We start from the raw sequence: 18,188 nt of genomic DNA, 5'->3' as shown, positions 1-18,188 counted from the left end.
GTCATTTATCAAAGACCGGTCTTTTACGCCTGTCTTTTAATATCTCCTGTGCTGCTGGAGGATGCGCCTAATTTATGATGAGGCACGTTTCTGCCAGTCCATACCCTAGATTGAGATCTACTGCAGCCCCTGTTTGGCGTAGATTTCAGTAGTCATTTACACCAAGAAACTGGCATAAATGTTAGGGAATTTTTCGCATCATGACCCCACCACTCCCTAGTGTCAAGGGTGGCAAAAAAAAAAAAGCAATTTCATGTCTGCTCCCTCTGCTGGTCAGCAGTGGAAATATGAAATATTATTTAATTTTTCATATTTCCAGCCAAGTAAAAAAAAAAAGGCTAACATTTCTAAAAATATGGACAAAACGTTTTCATCTTTAAAAATAAAAATTAAATGACATATTCCTTTTAAGTGTATGTCCACATGGAACTGAAACACTGCACATCAGACACCATGGCAAATCTGCAACATTTTACAGTGGTCGCAAAGCGGATTAGATTTTAAAGAGATTTTATGTGACTTTTAGGGTCCATTCACACGTCCGTAGTGTATTGCGGATCCGCAATACACCCAGCCGGCACCCCCATAGACCTCCCTATTTTTGTCTGCAATTGCAGACGAGAATAGGACATGTTCTATTTTATTCCGGAGCCACGGAATGGAAGTTCGGGGCCGCGCTCCGGAAATGCGGATGTGGACAGCACACTGTGTGCTGTCTGCATCTATTCCTGCCCCATAGAGAATGAATGGGTCTGTATCCGTTCCGGATAATTGCGGAACGGGTGCAGACACATTCTACGGACGTGTGAATGGACCCTTATACTGATGATCTATCCACTGGATAGGTCGTCGTATCTGATTGTGGGGGTCTGGAACCCCCACTGATCAGCTGTTAGAGAAGGCACTAGTTCTCGCAGTTGTGCCACAGTCTTCTCCCTGCCTACCAAACACCGCGCCGTACCTTGTATAGTGGCTGTGCTTGGTATAGAGGATATGTCATCAGTGTAAAACTCCTGGAAAACCCCTTTAAGAAATCTCATCTACACACTGCAGAATAAAATCTTCATAGCAGATTGTTCTTTGCTACAGATTTTTAATCTGTAGCGTGTTAACTTCTACAGTAGCTTTCACTGTATTCAATGCGTAGGGTGAAATCCCCTGCATAGTCCACAAAGAATCTGAATGTAACTAGTGCATTTGGCAGCAGATTTGCTGTGGATTCCATATTGGATACAGCCTTAGAAAAAGTTTTTATTTCTTCTAAAGTGGTAAGCAGATGGAAAGTTGCATATATATTCACACCTTGCGCCTATTCAGACCATTTATCAACTTGAACTCTGCGAATGTTTGTTGGCATCTGGATTGCAAATATTTTTTGGCTCGTATACGTTTTTCTGAAGATATGGATCCTGGTGGAAAAGTGCATCTTGTGTCCCCCTTCCCTCCTCCCCTTCATGTTCCACATCAGCACGGTCTCTGTATCCCAGGTGGCCTAGGTCATTGAAGGGTTTAATGTTTTGTATACCTGATGACTTAGGACAGTAAGGGGGTTAATTTAAGGATCTCTGGTCGTCTAGGGCAGTGAAGTAGTTAATGTCAGTATACATTATGGTTTGGGGCAATGAAGTGCATAATGTCAGAGTCCCTGGTGGTCTGGGGTAGTGAAGGGGTTAATGTAACTATACCTGAAAATTATCAAAATGTTTCCAAAAGTGCTGCAAACGGCACTGTGAGTTACTCATGTAACGTTGGAATCAGCGCCAATGTCTTCATATGTGAAGTCCTGCCCCTTTGATTCAGTACAGTCTTGTCACCAACTGTATGGAGCTCCTGTCTGAAACATGTCTGCTGATGGTGAGGCACATGACCAAACCTGTGCATCAGTGGTCTCCATTAAATACAACTGAATAGCACTGCACATGCATTTGTTTCTAAAGCTGTGCACATACAGCCACCGAAGAAATGAGGACACAGAAGCTGACTGTGTTATAACGTTACATGGACACTTACAGGGCTGCACCTGTTACCACCCTTCACATCTGTTTTAGTATTGTCTTGCACATGAAATTACTTTTTCCTATGACTATATGCCTTGTACTCCCCCCTATAATTTCTACGAGAAGCTTATAAATACAGATACAATTGGGGAATGTAGGTAGTTTCTAAAACTCACATCAGGAGAATTGACAAGTCCTCTTTATGGACAATGGAAGGGTTAGTGCTGTGTACCTGGGGGCTCCAGTGGTCACTCACCGCTCAGTAATGCCCTGGCTGTAAATTCCTAATTCTCTCCATGGATATGAGTGCAGAAGAAAGGGAACAGAGACAACCGTGTAAGGCTACTTTCACACTCCGGCGGGGGAACAGCCTGACAGATCCGTGCTACAGCTAGTCCACCGTGCTGCTGGAAGTCCGCTCCGGCCGCAGCACGGAAAACATGCTGAGAGGCGGCCTGAATAAAACTACAGCATGCTGCGGTTTTTGTCCCCACCCACCTCTCAGAATGTTTTTATTAATTACTCTTTTAAATTTTCTTGGAACTCTTAACATAAAGCGATTAAAATTCCTCAGAATTGGAGAGGTAGGGGTGTGTATCAGTTTGTCCGATACACCTGATACGGCGGGGTGCCTGATATTTTCTCAGGTCATTCCCCCTTTCCCCCTCAATTTTGTACTACCTATACATCAGCTGTATATTTAGCTGTGTAATGCCTTCCCTTCTGGAATCTCTACCTCTCCAATCTGAACTAAAAACTAAGCCTGCATCCCTACATGTTTCGCCGTGGAATCGGCGTCTTCAGGGGATGGCGTGCATATGTGAAAGTTATCCGAAAGCTAAAGTGGATGTTTGACAGTATTGTTATAAAATTCCGTAAACCGATGCTAAGTGTATTGGTAGGCAGTGGTACCAGAGCTTGCGGTCGTAGGCACAAAGACTTGTATTGTGTACAGTTGGTTGAGGATTTTATAAAGACTGGCAGAATGCATTACTCTGTAGGCATGTTTGGACTTTCACTGGTATTTATTGTGTATGGATCTTAAGTGTTGGACTTCTGAAATGTCTTAAGGTCCCTTTACACAGGACAATTTAGCAGGCGATTGCTGAGAATGAACCATTCCTTCCCAGCAATTGCTTGCTCATCAGTGGAGAAGACTGCAGCATTTACATGCAGCAATCTCCTCCACAGTATGGGAGGAGTGATCACTACGGTCACCGCTCGTTCCATACAGAATCATTTTTGCTGGCAGCAGAGCTTGATTAAATGGCACAGATCTGCTGCCGGCAACAACGATTTAGGTGCCTACACAAACGATTCAATTAACCGAAGAACGAGCGTTTTGCTTGTTTAATTGGTGGCACCTTTAGGCCTCTTTCACACAAGCTTTACGGATTAGGTCCGGATGCGTTCAGTGAAACTTGCACCATTTTGCAAACAAGTTCAGTCAGTTTTGTCTGTGATTGCGTTTGTTCAGTTGTTCAGTTTTTTCCGCACAGGTGCAATGCGTTTTTCACACGCGTGATAAAAAACTGAAGGTTTACAACTAATATATCTCCTAGCAACCATCAGTGAAAACGCACTTGCCAGCTCATAGCATGTGGAGTGTGGGAAGATGCGCCAAATTAAAGTGGTTGGCCTATCTTAAAAAATTGGGGGCATATCGCTAGGATATACGCCCAATGTCGGATAGGTGCAGGTCACACCTCTGGGACCCTCGCCAATCTTTAGAATGGAGACCGGAAAAGTGAAGGAGGGCATACCATGCATGCGCGGCCACCTACCATTCATTCCTTTCGGAGTGCTGATGATAGCAAAGTGCTTCGCTCAGCTATTGTCAGAAGTCTCATAGAAATGCATGGGAAGCGGGCCACACAAGTGCGACCACTGCTCCATTCACTTCTATAGGGCTGACTGAAATATCCGAGTCAGTACTTTTTTTTTTTTTTTTTTTTCCCAACCCTTCCATTGAAATGAATGTAGGGTGCGGACTCCTTCACTTTGCGGGCCCAGTTCTAAGGATTGGTGCGAGTCCCAGAGGTGGCACTCGCACCGATCAGACATGGGGAATATATCCTTGCCATATGCCCCCAGTATATGAAATGGGCCAACCTCTTTGAGGCCTGTGTGCATTTTACTCCAGCGCTCTGTTTACGAAGACTGCCTCTTTATGTATTATTGTCTTTGTAACATGACCACACAGATCTTCTTCCTAGGATAGTCTTAAGAATATTTTCTGAACTATACATCTTAATTTAGCTGTTTGTCTATTTTTAGTATTGTGTAGGGACAGAGGCATACACAGATCTCCTAGTGCCCCATAGCAAAACTTAGTATGTCTCCCCCCCCCCCCCCCACCACCTAGTTTCCCAGTGTATGTGCGTAAGCACTCCGAGACGATGAAGAACATGAGCAACGCCTCAAAATTTCTGACAAATTTTATGTTTGTGTTTAATCGAGTAAAATAAATTTGAATTAAATACAGACTAGTAAAAAAATTGTTTGCTCTCACCCACCTTATCTGACTTTTGTGCTAGGTGGAACATGTGCTTAAAATATATGGTGCTCATTCTGAACACCATATTTTTCAATGCATTTACTCCAGAATACTGGCAAAAATACTTTAATATTTTTGAAGATTATATCTTCTCTAGGAAGCTCAGTGAATAGGAATCAATACAAATACCATGGAAGCTGTAATAATATCTTTGCCTTGACCGCCCCCTAGTGGCTGTTGTGTACAAATGCAATGTTTTCACGAAGAGAAGAGCAAGTTCCATGTGGACCCCCTGCCCCTGGGCCCCACAGCAGTCGCGTGGCCTGCTTCTATTGCAGGTATGCCACTGGATATGGATGTTAAACATTTTTGTAATATACTTTATTAGGGAAAGATGTTTCTTTCTACTAGAAAACAGGGTGTAAATGGTGTTCTTCTAGCTGAGCATTGAGTCTTCAGCTTTCTACTGAGCACTGAAGACACCTGTGTGTAACATACAGAGACTTCCAACCTTCCATTTGTCACTGCCGCAGTCTGACTATACATGTGCCCTGTCACTGCCCATCATCATGTCTCTCACTCAGAGCTGTTATAAGACGACTCTATACAGCCTGGTTTCTAGTACAAATAAAATCTTTCCCTGATGACGTATTTTACAAAAAATGTTTTATACCCCTGTCCTTACATAATACAAAAAATGAGCTGAAACAACGGTTACACTTTAAGGCTGGCCATGCATATTCGGTTAATGCCTGCCAACCATCTAATGTGTATGGGGGCTTCCCTGAATTAGCATGTGTTCCCCAGCTATCCCTGCAGATCTCACCCATTGTATTGTGGCAGTGACACAGGGCACGCAGCAGGCTTTGTATGCAGCCATGGCTACTTGCACACAAGCAATGGCATGCAGGAATAGCTTCTTACATGGTGGGTGAAGCAACTTTTTGTATGAACCATAGACGTGTCCTTCACAACCAGCCCGTTTAACAATTATTGGCATAAAAACCTGCGATACCCAACTTCAGTATGTTTTATTGCGCAGGTCAATTTAAAATATCTGGAAAGCCTCATTAAATATTAGATAGCCCTTGACTGGAATATGACTAATGGTCAGAAGTCGTATTGCAATAAAATATTTGACTTAGTAATTCCTTTTTATTGGCTTGCCTTTTGTACCATACTTGTTTGTGTGATGTCAATCATCAGTATTGTAGAGCAGGCAATGTAACGCAGAAGAGCGGATCTCCCCATCTGATGACAAGGTGAAGGAGGAGTGAAAGGTAGAAACCTGCTTATTGCAGAGTATTAATCTGTGTCGTCACATCCTGCCCTAGAGTAGGAGGCTGACAGACCGGGAGCTTCAGCCTTGATGATGTGCCTGTCACAGAGGGGCCAGTGTGCTCCCAGCTTATACTTGAGGAGATGGTGAGATGCCGGAAACCTCTAGTAACTTCTCTACCCTCTAGATGTCACCTACGCAAGGTGAAGCTTCATGTTCGCAGGACACGAGCAGCCAGTGTCACTAACTCCGGTAGGGAAGATCAAGCTGACCCATCAGAACCTGCAAAGTTCGACGCTTCAACCAGACGGGCAAACTTCAGGTACCGTCAGCTTGTGGGTCAGTTGAGACAGAGAAGGACAGGGAGAGGAATGGCTAAGCTTTTGTTTGGCCTAATTAGGCAAAAGCTCCTTATGTATTCAGTGGAGTGAGGGGGAGGGAGAGAATGATGCTGCTGTGTGGCCAGTCGGGCAGAAATACCGCTGGCTCAGCATAATGGACTGTGAATGAAACCCCGGGATGGAGAGGAATGTGTCTCTGGAAAGGATGGAGGCAGCAAGGCAGGGATTGGTCGGTGGTTGTCTGCAGTGAAAGGGGGGAGCGAGAGGCGGCCCTGGTTTCTGGGTACCTCATCTTCTTGTTGCCGGCAATGAATGAGACCTTGAGCTGAGCCCCGGTGCACTCTAGTGACTCTGAGAAGGTTTGTTACTTTCCTTTATTTCTAAGCCTCCACAAGGTACTTATCGTCCATCCTCCTTAGCTCTTGAAATTTGAAGGTTGTGATTTGTAGACATCTTGCCTGGACTTCTTTTTAGCACCTCCTTCACATGTGTCTAGTGTGGTGATTAGTATTCTATGGAAAAAGCAGAGCAAATCTGCTTAGCATGAGGATAATATCCAGCCATGAATAATTGAATGAGGCATCTCTATCGGATCAGACAACTTTGCTTAGAAACTTGAATGTGGTTAAAGGCCCAAAGTATGCGCTAGGTATGGGTTATATTTAACTAGGCCCTGGTACTTTCAGAGAATTATTTTTCTTTTTGATGTTTTTTGTTTAATGTGATTAGTCCTGATTTGTAGACATAAATGCTGCAGTGTTTTGCATGTCCTTTACCTTGCTGGATGTACATGTAGTCTAATAGCTTCTTGGCACTGTCCAATCTGCTGTGTAATACTCTTGACTCATGTTGGATTGAAGCTACGACTAAACCAGTGCCTGGACCCTTGCAGGATCTTTTGACACTTGTATCTGATCCCACAGGTTGCAGTTCCCTCAGCTGGCTCTCAGACGGAGGTTGGGGCAGCTGACCTGTATGTCTAGGTCAGCACTGAAACTGCGTTCCTGGCCTCTCACAATCCTTTATTACCTCTTACCGTTTGCTGCACTTAGGCCCTTGGTCAGAGTGGGATGGCGACCTACCAGCAGGGTAAGTGTCCTGCCCATTGCCATTTCCACACTTTTGTCAGATCATTATTAAACTACAGGTAGATGTGTACACAATACAAGTAAGTCTTATAATTTCTATACTAAAAAGTTGTGTAAGTTCTACTTTCTGTGGTCCTTCACCCAAAAGATATGGTGGCTAATCTGTTTCCTACAGTGTAACATACTGCAGCTATGTGCAAGCAGAGCTGGATTTTCAGCTTCTGCAAGAATGTTTCTATGTTAAGAGATTGAAAATAGTGAATTGATCCATAGCTTATTTTAGGCTAGTTTTACCTCTGCAGTAAACCTATCCGACAGGCTGTCGGAGTTCACCAGATCCCATAGACTAAAATGGGGTCCAGCGGGGATCTGGCTGGTTTCCGGCATGAGTGCCGTGTTTTGCCCAGACAAAAATGAGCACCAGTTTTTTGTCCTGCCAAAACCAGGCACTTATGCTAGAATCCAAATGGATTCCAAACGGATATCATTGTAGTCAATGTGGTCTGGCAGTGCACAGTCCGGCAGGCTACTTTACCGGAACAGCCTGCCGGGTTTAAAATCGCATATGTGAAAGTAGCCTAAGAAGTTCATGACATCTCATTATAAAATGATTAACCATTATTTGTATAAAACTTTATAACCCACTTTTTATCTGTGTGTGTATATTTATTTAGTGGGCAGTCATGTATTCATAGGCCCCCATTCACCCAACAGCCAAAAATCTGTCCTTTTGGCTTGTTGGGCCAGTATACATTATACCTGGCTATTCAAAGACATCCAGTAAATAAAAAAAGTAGGCCTGTTTTTTTTGTGTGTGTCTCTGTGCCTATACGTTGGCATTTGTCGGGAAATCCACCTCTAACATACACTGCAAACACAGTATGAATGCACCCTTCAGGGGATACTATATCCTTATGGAGAGCACCTAATCTGTAAGAGGAGTCTTATAGGCCAAGCAATGCTCCTCTGGAATTCTGGGAAGATGGTATGCATATCAGCTCTTAGGTTGAACATTGACTTATAGGACAGCTAGCTTACATCTGGTGACATTAGAGGCAGGCTTGCTAAGAGCTGATTTGCATCCCTTCTCGCCTTGGCTGCCAATGATTCTAGGGTTTCTCAGCTTCTCTCTGTGAATTAGCTCACTAACATAAATGGGTTCAGTGTAGGAAGTGGGCCATGCTGGGAATAGCAGATTGATGTTGAATTTTCAGTGTCCTTTGTTCATTCATCTGGAATAAGGTCACCTCCAAGCTGATGAGATTTACTTGATGTTCATATCTTCAGCATTGAGACAAACATAATGGAGCAATTTATTATGAGGGTAATATTTGAAGTCAGTTTTTCTTGAGTCTGTGTTGTACTGCACCTGATTTATCAAATGTCACACGTTATTTGCAAAATTTGGTGCAGCAGATTTGTACCTATAACACTGGCTGACCTGTTACATGTGCACTTGGCAGCTAAAGACATCTGTGTTGGTCCCATGTTCATATGTGCCAACATTGCTGAGAAAAATGATATTTTAATGTATGCAAATGAGCCTCTAGGAGCAATGGGGGCATTGCCATTACACCTAGAGACTCGGCTCTCTGTGTGACTTCTGCGCCCTCTCCACTGTGATTGACAGGGACAGACGTGATTACATTTACACTGCCTGGCCCAGTCTATCAAAGAGCAGAGGGCGTGGCAGTTGCCTCTTGGTGCAATGACAACGGCCCCGTTGCTCCTAGAAGATCATTTACATATATTAAAACTTCATCTTTCTCAGCAATGTGGGCACATATGAACATGAGACCAACACAGATGCCTTCAGCTGCCAAGCACACATGTAACAGGTCGTCATAGGAACAAATCTGCTGACAGGTGCCTGTAACACTCTTGTGTGTTTTTTTTTTTTTTTTTTTTTTTTTTTTTTTTTACACCCCTTCCCTACTGGAGTGAGTCGCAGAAATAAAACTAACTTTTCCACCTACTTTTAAAAACTGGAATGATTGTTTAAAAAGAAATGTAAGTAAGCACAAAAAGTCGCAAAGCCCCTATTTTGTGTCTTTTTGAAGAGAGAATTCTGGGGTACAGGGTGTGATAAATTCCCTCCAATGATTGATAAGTGGGTACAAAGAACTATACAGATTTCTTATCAGGTGTATTTGCACATTTTGTTTTCCAGGGCCATAGGATTTATATAGTAGAGAGGTGTCTTTTACACTTGGAAACCAAAATCTCAGCTCTGGTGAAAACAGTTGGGTTAATCCTCTTAGTAACTGCAATATTGGGGGAAACCTCATTTCAGTTGACTGCTAGTTTTGTCCTGATGTTCTGCAGGAGAGGAGTCTTTGTCTGGAAAATGTTTGCATTGAAACCCCAGCTTTATTGTAATGTGACTAGGGCTGCAGTAAACAATTATTTCAGTAATTGAGTATTCTACCGATAATTTTAACAATTAATCGAATAATGTAATACGAAAAAAATGAAATGGGCTATTTTCCTTTATAAAAACACATCAGACCCCCTGCCATCAGTCCCCAACACCCTTCGTTCCCCCCCTGTGCGGTCAGCCCAAGTGCATCAGCTCCCCTGTCCCCACACTAACCTGAAACCACTACACTTCCCGGCTGCGCTAAGCCCCGCCACAATCTGTTGATCAGCATTTGTCTTACCACTAACCTATCAGCGGGCCTGTTATGGCTGCTCTAACATGAGGTGTATATGAGAGAAGTACTGGAATTGGCTGGGAGCAGCTGCCTGAGGGATTGTCGTACTGGTATGGAGAGTGCTGGCCCCTGCAATCGCTTCACTCCTGCTCCGTGGTCACGTGACATAAACTAATCCTCCATGCAAAAAATTTGCATCGAGGATTTTTTTGTGTCAAATTGCTCAATTTAATCGAGTACTCGTTGCAGCCCTAAATGTGACCATTGCTTATCCCAAAATATATATTTCCCTGTGCGAGGTGGTCATGTGTTGGCTTCAGTAGCTAACTAAACAGGTTCCCTTTCAAGTTCAGCAGATAAACTGTATGGCATGTGTGGAAGGATTTCCTGGCGGAATTCCCATCCCATTAATGTAGGCACCCCTCCAGCTGATGAAATGAAGGCAGTGCAAAGTAAAATTGAATATTCCAAGTGAAGCAGAGAGCAGCCAACAAGTGCCAAATGAGCACCAAACAATGCAATTATTGTAGAAAAGTTATAAATAATTGGTATGAAAAGCCTTTTAAAGAGACCCTGCCACCTTGGAATACAGTGCAACCTACAGGCAGTGTTTATATAGCAGCAGTACCTGAGCAGATTCATACATAGTTTGTGGGAAAGATTCAGTAAAACTTGTTATTTATATGATCACTTTCAGACAATTTTGCATGAATCAGTAGTAAAGGCGATTTTTCAGCAACTTTGTAATATATATTATCAGAGAAAAATGCCTTACCCCTGCTCCCTAACTAACTAACTCTAAAGTTTATGAGAAATGCATCTTGTAAGACCAAAACCTGCTGTCTGCTCACTGAAGGATCATATGACATCATCTCGTAGAAGTTTATGGAGAGGGGAGGGAGGTGGTAAGATGTGCACAGAGACCAGATTGCACAGGAATGATTCAGCAGCTAATAGTAAGTTCTCTGTCTTACCCCAAATGTGTTATCCACAGCTATACTGTTCTCTCTGTAATGTCCTAAATGCTGCTTCTGACTGATTCCCAGAGAGAGGGCAGACTCTGTTGTCTCTGTGTGCTCTATGGGCAGACATAATGAGCAGCTAGTCTCAGCAACAGCAGGAATGGTAGTCGAGTGTTACTGAATCTTCTTGTACAAAATTGTACATCAGTCTGCTTGGCTTCTGCTCTGTATCCTGCTGCCTGTAGATTGCACTGCCTATTGTACTGACAGGTTCTTTTTAACTTTAGGGGAGATTTAATAAAACTGTTGTAAAGGATAATGGACTTGGTTGCCCATAGCAACCAATCAGATTCCACCTTTCATTTTTCAGAGCTCCTTTGCAAAATAAAAGATGGAATTTGATTGGTTGCTATGAGCAACTAAGCCCGTTTTCTTTTACACCAGTTTTGATAAATCTCCCTCCTTGACTTGTATCTGTACCTCTAGTCATAGTTTAAAGGGATTGCACTATGTTAGAAAAAAATAGGCTGTTATCAGAAACTATGTCTTTCTTGTTGCTGTGTGAATGAGCTGCAATACCAAATGCAGTATAAGTGGTGCTATTTGGATTGGAAGTCTCCTTTTTTTTTTTTTTTCCCTTTTCTAAAACTGTATAGCCTCTTTATCTATGGGAATGAATAAAGCAGACCTATCAGAAGAAATGTATAAACACTCCCTAGTGTACATTTTATATATAAAATAACAGATACAGATCATCAGCCTTCAGTACTGAGTGATTGTATGTGTGGAGTCATCAGTCACTTCCCGTCTCATTATGATATTAAAAGTAATTTTACCCAAAGATGGAGCCAGAAATGGATTATAGTGTGTGATCTGCTTTGTTGAATAGCATGGTGTTGTGCATTACCAGGCAGGCCTCCATGAAATATCAGCTATGTCTTCACTTCTGATTTGATTCTTTAAATTTTGATGTATGCATCGCAAGTATTCATTGATTAAATGGGTTGTGTGACTGGTAATTAAAAAAGAAAAAACGTCAGTTGTAAATAAATAAATGGATACTCGCCCCAGCCACTCCAGTTATGACACTTTCTTGCCCCTCTTGACACACAGAAAATGGCGGTCCAGTCAGTCATGGCCTGCAGTGCTGACTCATCTCACTCCCTGCATGTCGAGAGGGACGGGGACCCAGGAACCATCAGGACAGTGGCGGTTCATCACTTGTTAAGAAAAGAATTGCCTTAGGTTTTGTAAATAAACTTAGCGTTCTGGATTAAAGATTAAAGGGATGGCTGCTAAAAAAATGAGCAGGGGGCTAGGCAACATTTAAAAATAAAATATAAAAACTCCTTACCCTAAGCATCCTGAATCCAGCAATGCTGCTCCCGTCTACGGCTCTTCCAACTGAACTGCAAGTAATGAAGTTCTGTATACAATATATGCACATAAATTCTGCCATACAATTAAAGCCTTAGCAGTAACAGGTGCATTGATTGGCCGGCAGCGGTCATGTGCACATACAGTGGGATGCGAAAGTTTGGGCAACCTTGTTAATCGTCATAATTTTCCTGTATAAATCGTTGGTTGTTATGATAAAAAATGTCAGGTAAATATATCATACAGGAGACACACACAGTGATATTTGAGAAGTGAAATGAAGTTTATTGGACTTACAGAAAGTGTGCTATAATTGTTTAAACAAAATTAGTCAGGTGCATAAATTTGGGCACCACAAAAAAGAAATGAAATCAATATTTAGTAGATCCTCCTTTTGCAGAAATTTCAGCCTCTAAACGCTTCCTGTAGGTTCCAATGAGAGTCTGGATTCTGGTTGAAGGTATTTTGGACCATTCCTCTTTACAAAATATCTTTAGTTCATTCAGGTTTGATGGCTTCCGAGCATGGACAGCTCTCTTTAAGTCACACCACAGATTTTCAATTATATTCAGGTCTGGGGACTGAGATGGCCATTCCAGAACATTGTACTTGTTCCTCTGCATAAATGCCTTAGTGGATTTTGAGCAGTGTTTAGGGTCGTTGTCTTGTTGAAAGATCCAGCCCCGGCGCAGCTTCAGCTTTGTCACTGATTCCTGGACATTGGTCTCCAGAATCTGCTGATACTGAGTGGAATCCATGCGTCCCTCAACTTTGACAAGATTCCCAGTCCCTGTACTGGCCACACAGTCCCACAGCATGATGGAACCACCACCATATTTTACTGTAGGTAGCAGGTGTTTTTCTTGGAATGCTGTGTTCTTTTTCCTCCATGCATAACGCCCCTTGTTATGGCCAAATAACTCAATAACTTAGTTTCATCAGTCCACAGCACCTTATTCCAAAATTAAGCTGGCTTGTCCAAATGTGCTTTAGCCTACCTCAAGCGGCACTTTTTGTGCTGTGGGCGGAGAAAAGGCTTCCTCTGCATCACTCTCGCATACAGCATCTCCTTGTGTAAAGTGCGCCGAATGGTTGAACGATGCACAGTGACTCCATCTGCAGCAAGATGATGTGGTAGATCTTTGGTGCTGGTCTGTGGGTTGACTCTGACTGTTCTCACCATTCGTCGCGTCTGTCTATCCGAGATTTTTCTTGGTCTGCCACTTCGAGCCTTAACTTGAACTGAGCCTGTGGTCTTCCATTCCCTCAATATGTTCCTAACTGTGGAAACGGACAGCTGAAATCTCTGAGACAGCTTTCTGTATCCTTCTCCTAAACCATGATGGTGAACAATCTTTGTCTTCAGGTAATTTGAGAGTTGTTTTGAGACCCCCATGTTGCTACTCTTCAGAGAAAATTAAAAGAGGAGGGAAACTTACGATTGACCCCTTAAATACTCTTTCTCATAATTTGGATTCACCTGTGTATGTAGGTCAGGGGTCACTGAGCTTACCAAGCCAATTTGAGTTCCAATAATTAGTTCTAAAGGTTGTGGAATCAATAAAATGACAACGGTGCCCAAATTTATGCACCTGCCTAATTTTGTTTAAACAATTGTAGCACACTTTCTGTAAATCCAATAAACTTCATTTCACTCCTCAAATATCACTGTGTGTGTCTCCTATATGATATATTTAACTGACATATTTTATCGTAACAACCAACGATTTATACAGGAAAATCATGACGATTAACAAGGTTGCCCAAACTTTCGCATCCCACTGTATAACACTTCTGGAAGTGTGTATTTTATTTTTCTGTTTTTTATATTCATGGTGTCCAACCACCTACTAATTATTTCCAGGTGTTTGACAACCACTTTAAGAACCTTCATGACACTTTTTCCAAGATCTTTATACTGATGACCGATCCTCTAAATGGGTAATCAGGATCTGACCAGTGGGGGTCCAGCACCCGGGACCCTGACGATCAACTGTTTTGAAAAGGCATTGTGCTCGCAGTAGCGCTGAAACCATCTCTCCACTCACCGAGCACAGCGCCGTACATTGTATAGCGGATTTGCTTTGTATTGCAGCTCAATGGGGCTGTGTTGCGCCTTGGCCATGTGACCGATGAACGTGACGTCACATGGCCTAGGCAAAGCGGTAAGAAGGCTGTGGCAATACTGCTAGCACTGCCACCTTCTCAAACAGCTGAGTGGCAGGGTCTTGGTTGTCAGACTCCCACCGATAGGATACTGATGATCTATGGGGATAGGTGATAGTATAAAGATCTGGGAAAACCCCTTTAAAGAGATCTATTTCTGGTACATTTCTGTACTAACAAAGGTTAGTACATAAAATAAAAATGCTTGGACTGGGAGAAAAATGTGGGTAAGTAACTGGCTCAGTGATAGAAAACAGAGGGTGGTTATCAATGGTACACACTTAGATTGAGTCACCGTCACCAGTGGGGTTCCACAGGGGTCAGTATTGGGCCCTATTTATATATATATATATATATATATATATATATATATCTATATAGAGATATATATATTAAATAACGAGGCAGCACTTCCAGCTTTCAGTGAACGGGTGAAGACCCCAAACTTTAATCCAAGCGACGTTTCGGCCTGCTCAATGAGGCCTTTATCAAGCTACATAACAGTGCAAATAACAGGGTATATATACCCACACTCCAATGCAAGTGAGTTACAATCAGTGATTACACATGTTTTCAATCTGGTCACATGATCTCAGACTACATCATCACATGACATTCGTGTATAATAAACATTAAAACTATACTCATGCTAGAGCATATAAATGTGTTCATATTAACATCAAAGAAAAGCAGTGTACATAAATGTTTGTATGCATATATAATATATAAAGGGTCCATGTCCTTTACAACCAGTGAGCAGAACAAAAGTGCTAAGTGCATATGGGGTTAAAATCATCTGCTGTCCTTACAGCTGTACCTTTATTACATATTAAAAACCGGACGGAGCTCACCACATATGGACATCCCCACGCCGCCAAAACTTGGCGTCCCCTCGTCGGTGGTGCGCATGCGCCGGGCCAGACGCCTCTGGCCACGCCCCCGACGCCGCCGTACTCCCACGCAACGTCCCAATGGACCGCAGCGTCATCCACCGGAATGCACGTAGGAGCAGCAGCAGCGAGGGGAGGGAGGCCAGACCATGTGACTCAGCGTACGTCGCACCACAGGCGGCGCATATGGAGTAACCATGGGGATGTAAATATGTTTGGACAAGCGGACGAACACACCGCGACCAGAACGTATACATGTGCACATAATCCAAAGTAGAAGCGCACCAAAGGATACTTGGAAAGGGCCAAGGGGGAAGGAAATCAAGCTCTGCCTTTAGCCTAAGCGATTATATCGTCCCCCGTGGCCATCACCATCACCCTCCATGGTGTGTGGCTATAATGGGACACACCCCTCCCATCCACCTACACATAACATGATCTCGTGCATATCAAGTCACCAACTCCAGGGTGTGTGGCCAGTGAGATAGCATACACCATCATTATATCATCACCCTCGCTGCTGCGGCTCCTACGTGCGTTCCGGTGGATGACGCTGCGGTCCATTGGGACGTTGCGTGGGAGTACGGCGGTGTCGGGGCGTGGCCAGAGGCGTCTGGCCCGGCGCATGCGCACCACCGACGAGGGGACGCCAAGTTTTGGCGGCGTGGGGATGTCCATATGTGGTGAGCTCCGTCCGGTTTTTAATATGTAATAAAGGTACAGCTGTAAGGACAGCAGATGATTTTAACCCCATATGCACTTAGCACTTTTGTTCTGCTCACTGGTTGTAAAGGACATGGACCCTTTATATATTATATATGCATACAAACATTTATGTACACTGCTTTTCTTTGATGTTAATATGAACACATTTATATGCTCTAGCATGAGTATAGTTTTAATGTTTATTATACACGAATGTCATGTGATGATGTAGTCTGAGATCATGTGACCAGATTGAAAACATGTGTAATCACTGATTGTAACTCACTTGCATTGGAGTGTGGGTATATATACCCTGTTATTTGCACTGTTATGTAGCTTGATAAAGGCCTCATTGAGCAGGCCGAAACGTCGCTTGGATTAAAGTTTGGGGTCTTCACCCGTTCACTCCAGTAGTTATAAAATGTGTACAATTAATAAGGATTCTATTCATGAGGCCCCCTCTGCAGTAGAACATTCAATATAGCCACATCCTACTCACAGGGCTGTTATCTTAATGCTGGCCGGCCGGGCAGAGGAGCGGCAGCGTCACGACTGACGTCATGTGCCCGGCCTACTTTCTGAATGAAGGAGCAGGCATGTGACGTCAGTCGTGACGCTGCCGCTCCTCTGCCCGGCCGGCCAGCATTAAGATAACAGCCCTGTGAGTAGGATGTGGCTATATTGAATGTTCTACTGCAGAGGGGGCCTCATGAATAGAATCCTTATTAATTGTACACATTTTATAACTACTGGACCGGGGGGCCGGAGAACAGTGAACGCACCGGCCCCCAGCTCCTCCTCCCAGTCCCTCCCCGCTATTTTCTATTAATTGTACACATTTTATAACTAGTCTGTACTGGAGCGCCGGGGGGTGTGGGGGGGGGGGGGGTCTGTGGATGGCACTGTTATGGGGTGGGGGGGGGGGGTCTGTGGATGGCACTGTTATGGGGTGGGTGGGGGTCTGTGGATGGCACTGTTATGGGGTGGGGGGGTCTGTGGATGGCACTGTTATGGGGTGGGTGGGGGTCTGTGGATGGCACTGTTATGGGGTGGGTGGGGGTGCACCCCTAAAATAAATATATAAATTTATTAAAGGGGTTGTCTGGTTTCAGAGCTGAACCCTGGCATATCCCCATCTTCAACCCTCTGGCCCCCCTGATATGTATAAATGTATCAAAGGTCTATAAAGAGATCTCGCCCATGATCTATTTATACCCAGGACTGTGACAGTGACAAGGGGACATCCTGTACCTCTAGTGCCAGGGTAAGCAACCTTCAGCACTCGAGCTGTTGTGAAACTACAGTTCCCAGCATGCTCCAGCAAGTATGCATGCTGAGAGTTGTATTTTTTCGCAACAGCTGCAGTGCTGGAGGTTCCTTACCCCTGGCCTAGAGCAGCGGTGGGGAAACTTTTTTTGTCAACTGAGCCAAATATCGCCAAAACCACGATTGAAATTTCTTTCGAGAGCCACATTTTTAAAACCTAAAATATTGCGTCAACAGTACCAGTGAGGACAATTAGGGCTCATGCACACGACCGTGTGCCCGCCATTTCCATATTGCAGGCCGCATACGGCGGGTCCGCAATACACGGGCACTGGCAGTGTGCAGCCCGCATCAAGGACCCATTCACTTCAATGGGTCCGGGATATGAGTGCTACAGTGTGCTTCCGTGGTGCTTCTGGCTGTGCCTCCGCACCTCAAAAAAGTAGCGCATGCACTACTTTTTTGCGGTGCGAAGGCACAGCCAGAAGCACCACGGAAGCACACTGTAGCACTCATATCCCGGACCCATTGAAGTGAATGGGTCCATGATGCGGGCTGCACACGGCCGTGTGCAGCCCCCATCATAGACCCATTCACTTCAGCATGCGCTACTTTTTTGCAGTGCTGGCAGTCGGATGCGGATCGCGAACCCTATTCAAGTGAATGGGTCCGCGATCCTCATGCAGCTGTCCCATGGTCTGTGTCCGTGCATTGCGGACCGCTATTTGCGGTCCGCAGCACAGGCACAGCACCCTTACATTCGTGGGCATGAGCCCAGAGTGTGTTTTTACATATTTTTATATGTACTTTCTTTTATTTGGATCTTGATTATTATTTCATTTTATCTTTATCATTTTTTACTTTTATTAAACTGTCTGCAGATGTGGATGTAATGTGGATGACGCACTTATGGGGGATATCTGTGGATGACACATATATAGCATAAGATGCTATATATGTGGCCTC

At 43.8% G+C, this 18,188-nt stretch overlaps 1 protein-coding gene across 5 annotated transcripts in view; it reads left to right on the top strand.

Moving 5' to 3' along the window:
- PISD (phosphatidylserine decarboxylase) overlaps window positions 1–18,188 on the top strand; it is a 66,526-nt gene that overhangs the window by 13,661 nt on the left and 34,677 nt on the right. For 2 of the 5 annotated variants that reach the window (XM_044275474.1, XM_044275473.1), the window contains exons 1-2: window positions 5,904–6,095; window positions 7,038–7,203. The exons of 1 other annotated variant lie outside the window; for it this stretch is intronic. In XM_044275474.1, coding sequence (XP_044131409.1) covers window positions 5,917–6,095; window positions 7,038–7,203 — 345 coding nt within the window. In that variant the 5' untranslated portion in view covers window positions 5,904–5,916. Of the gene's footprint in view, window positions 1–5,903; window positions 6,096–7,037; window positions 7,204–18,188 lie in introns of those variants that run through there. 2 more of the 5 variants (XM_044275477.1, XM_044275478.1) reach the window with 1 other exon arrangement.

Source organism: Bufo gargarizans, chromosome 1 (genome assembly GCF_014858855.1).
Source record: "Bufo gargarizans isolate SCDJY-AF-19 chromosome 1, ASM1485885v1, whole genome shotgun sequence".
Lineage (NCBI taxonomy): Eukaryota > Metazoa > Chordata > Amphibia > Anura > Bufonidae > Bufo > Bufo gargarizans.
This window is presented reverse-complemented; position numbering and strand designations above follow the sequence as displayed.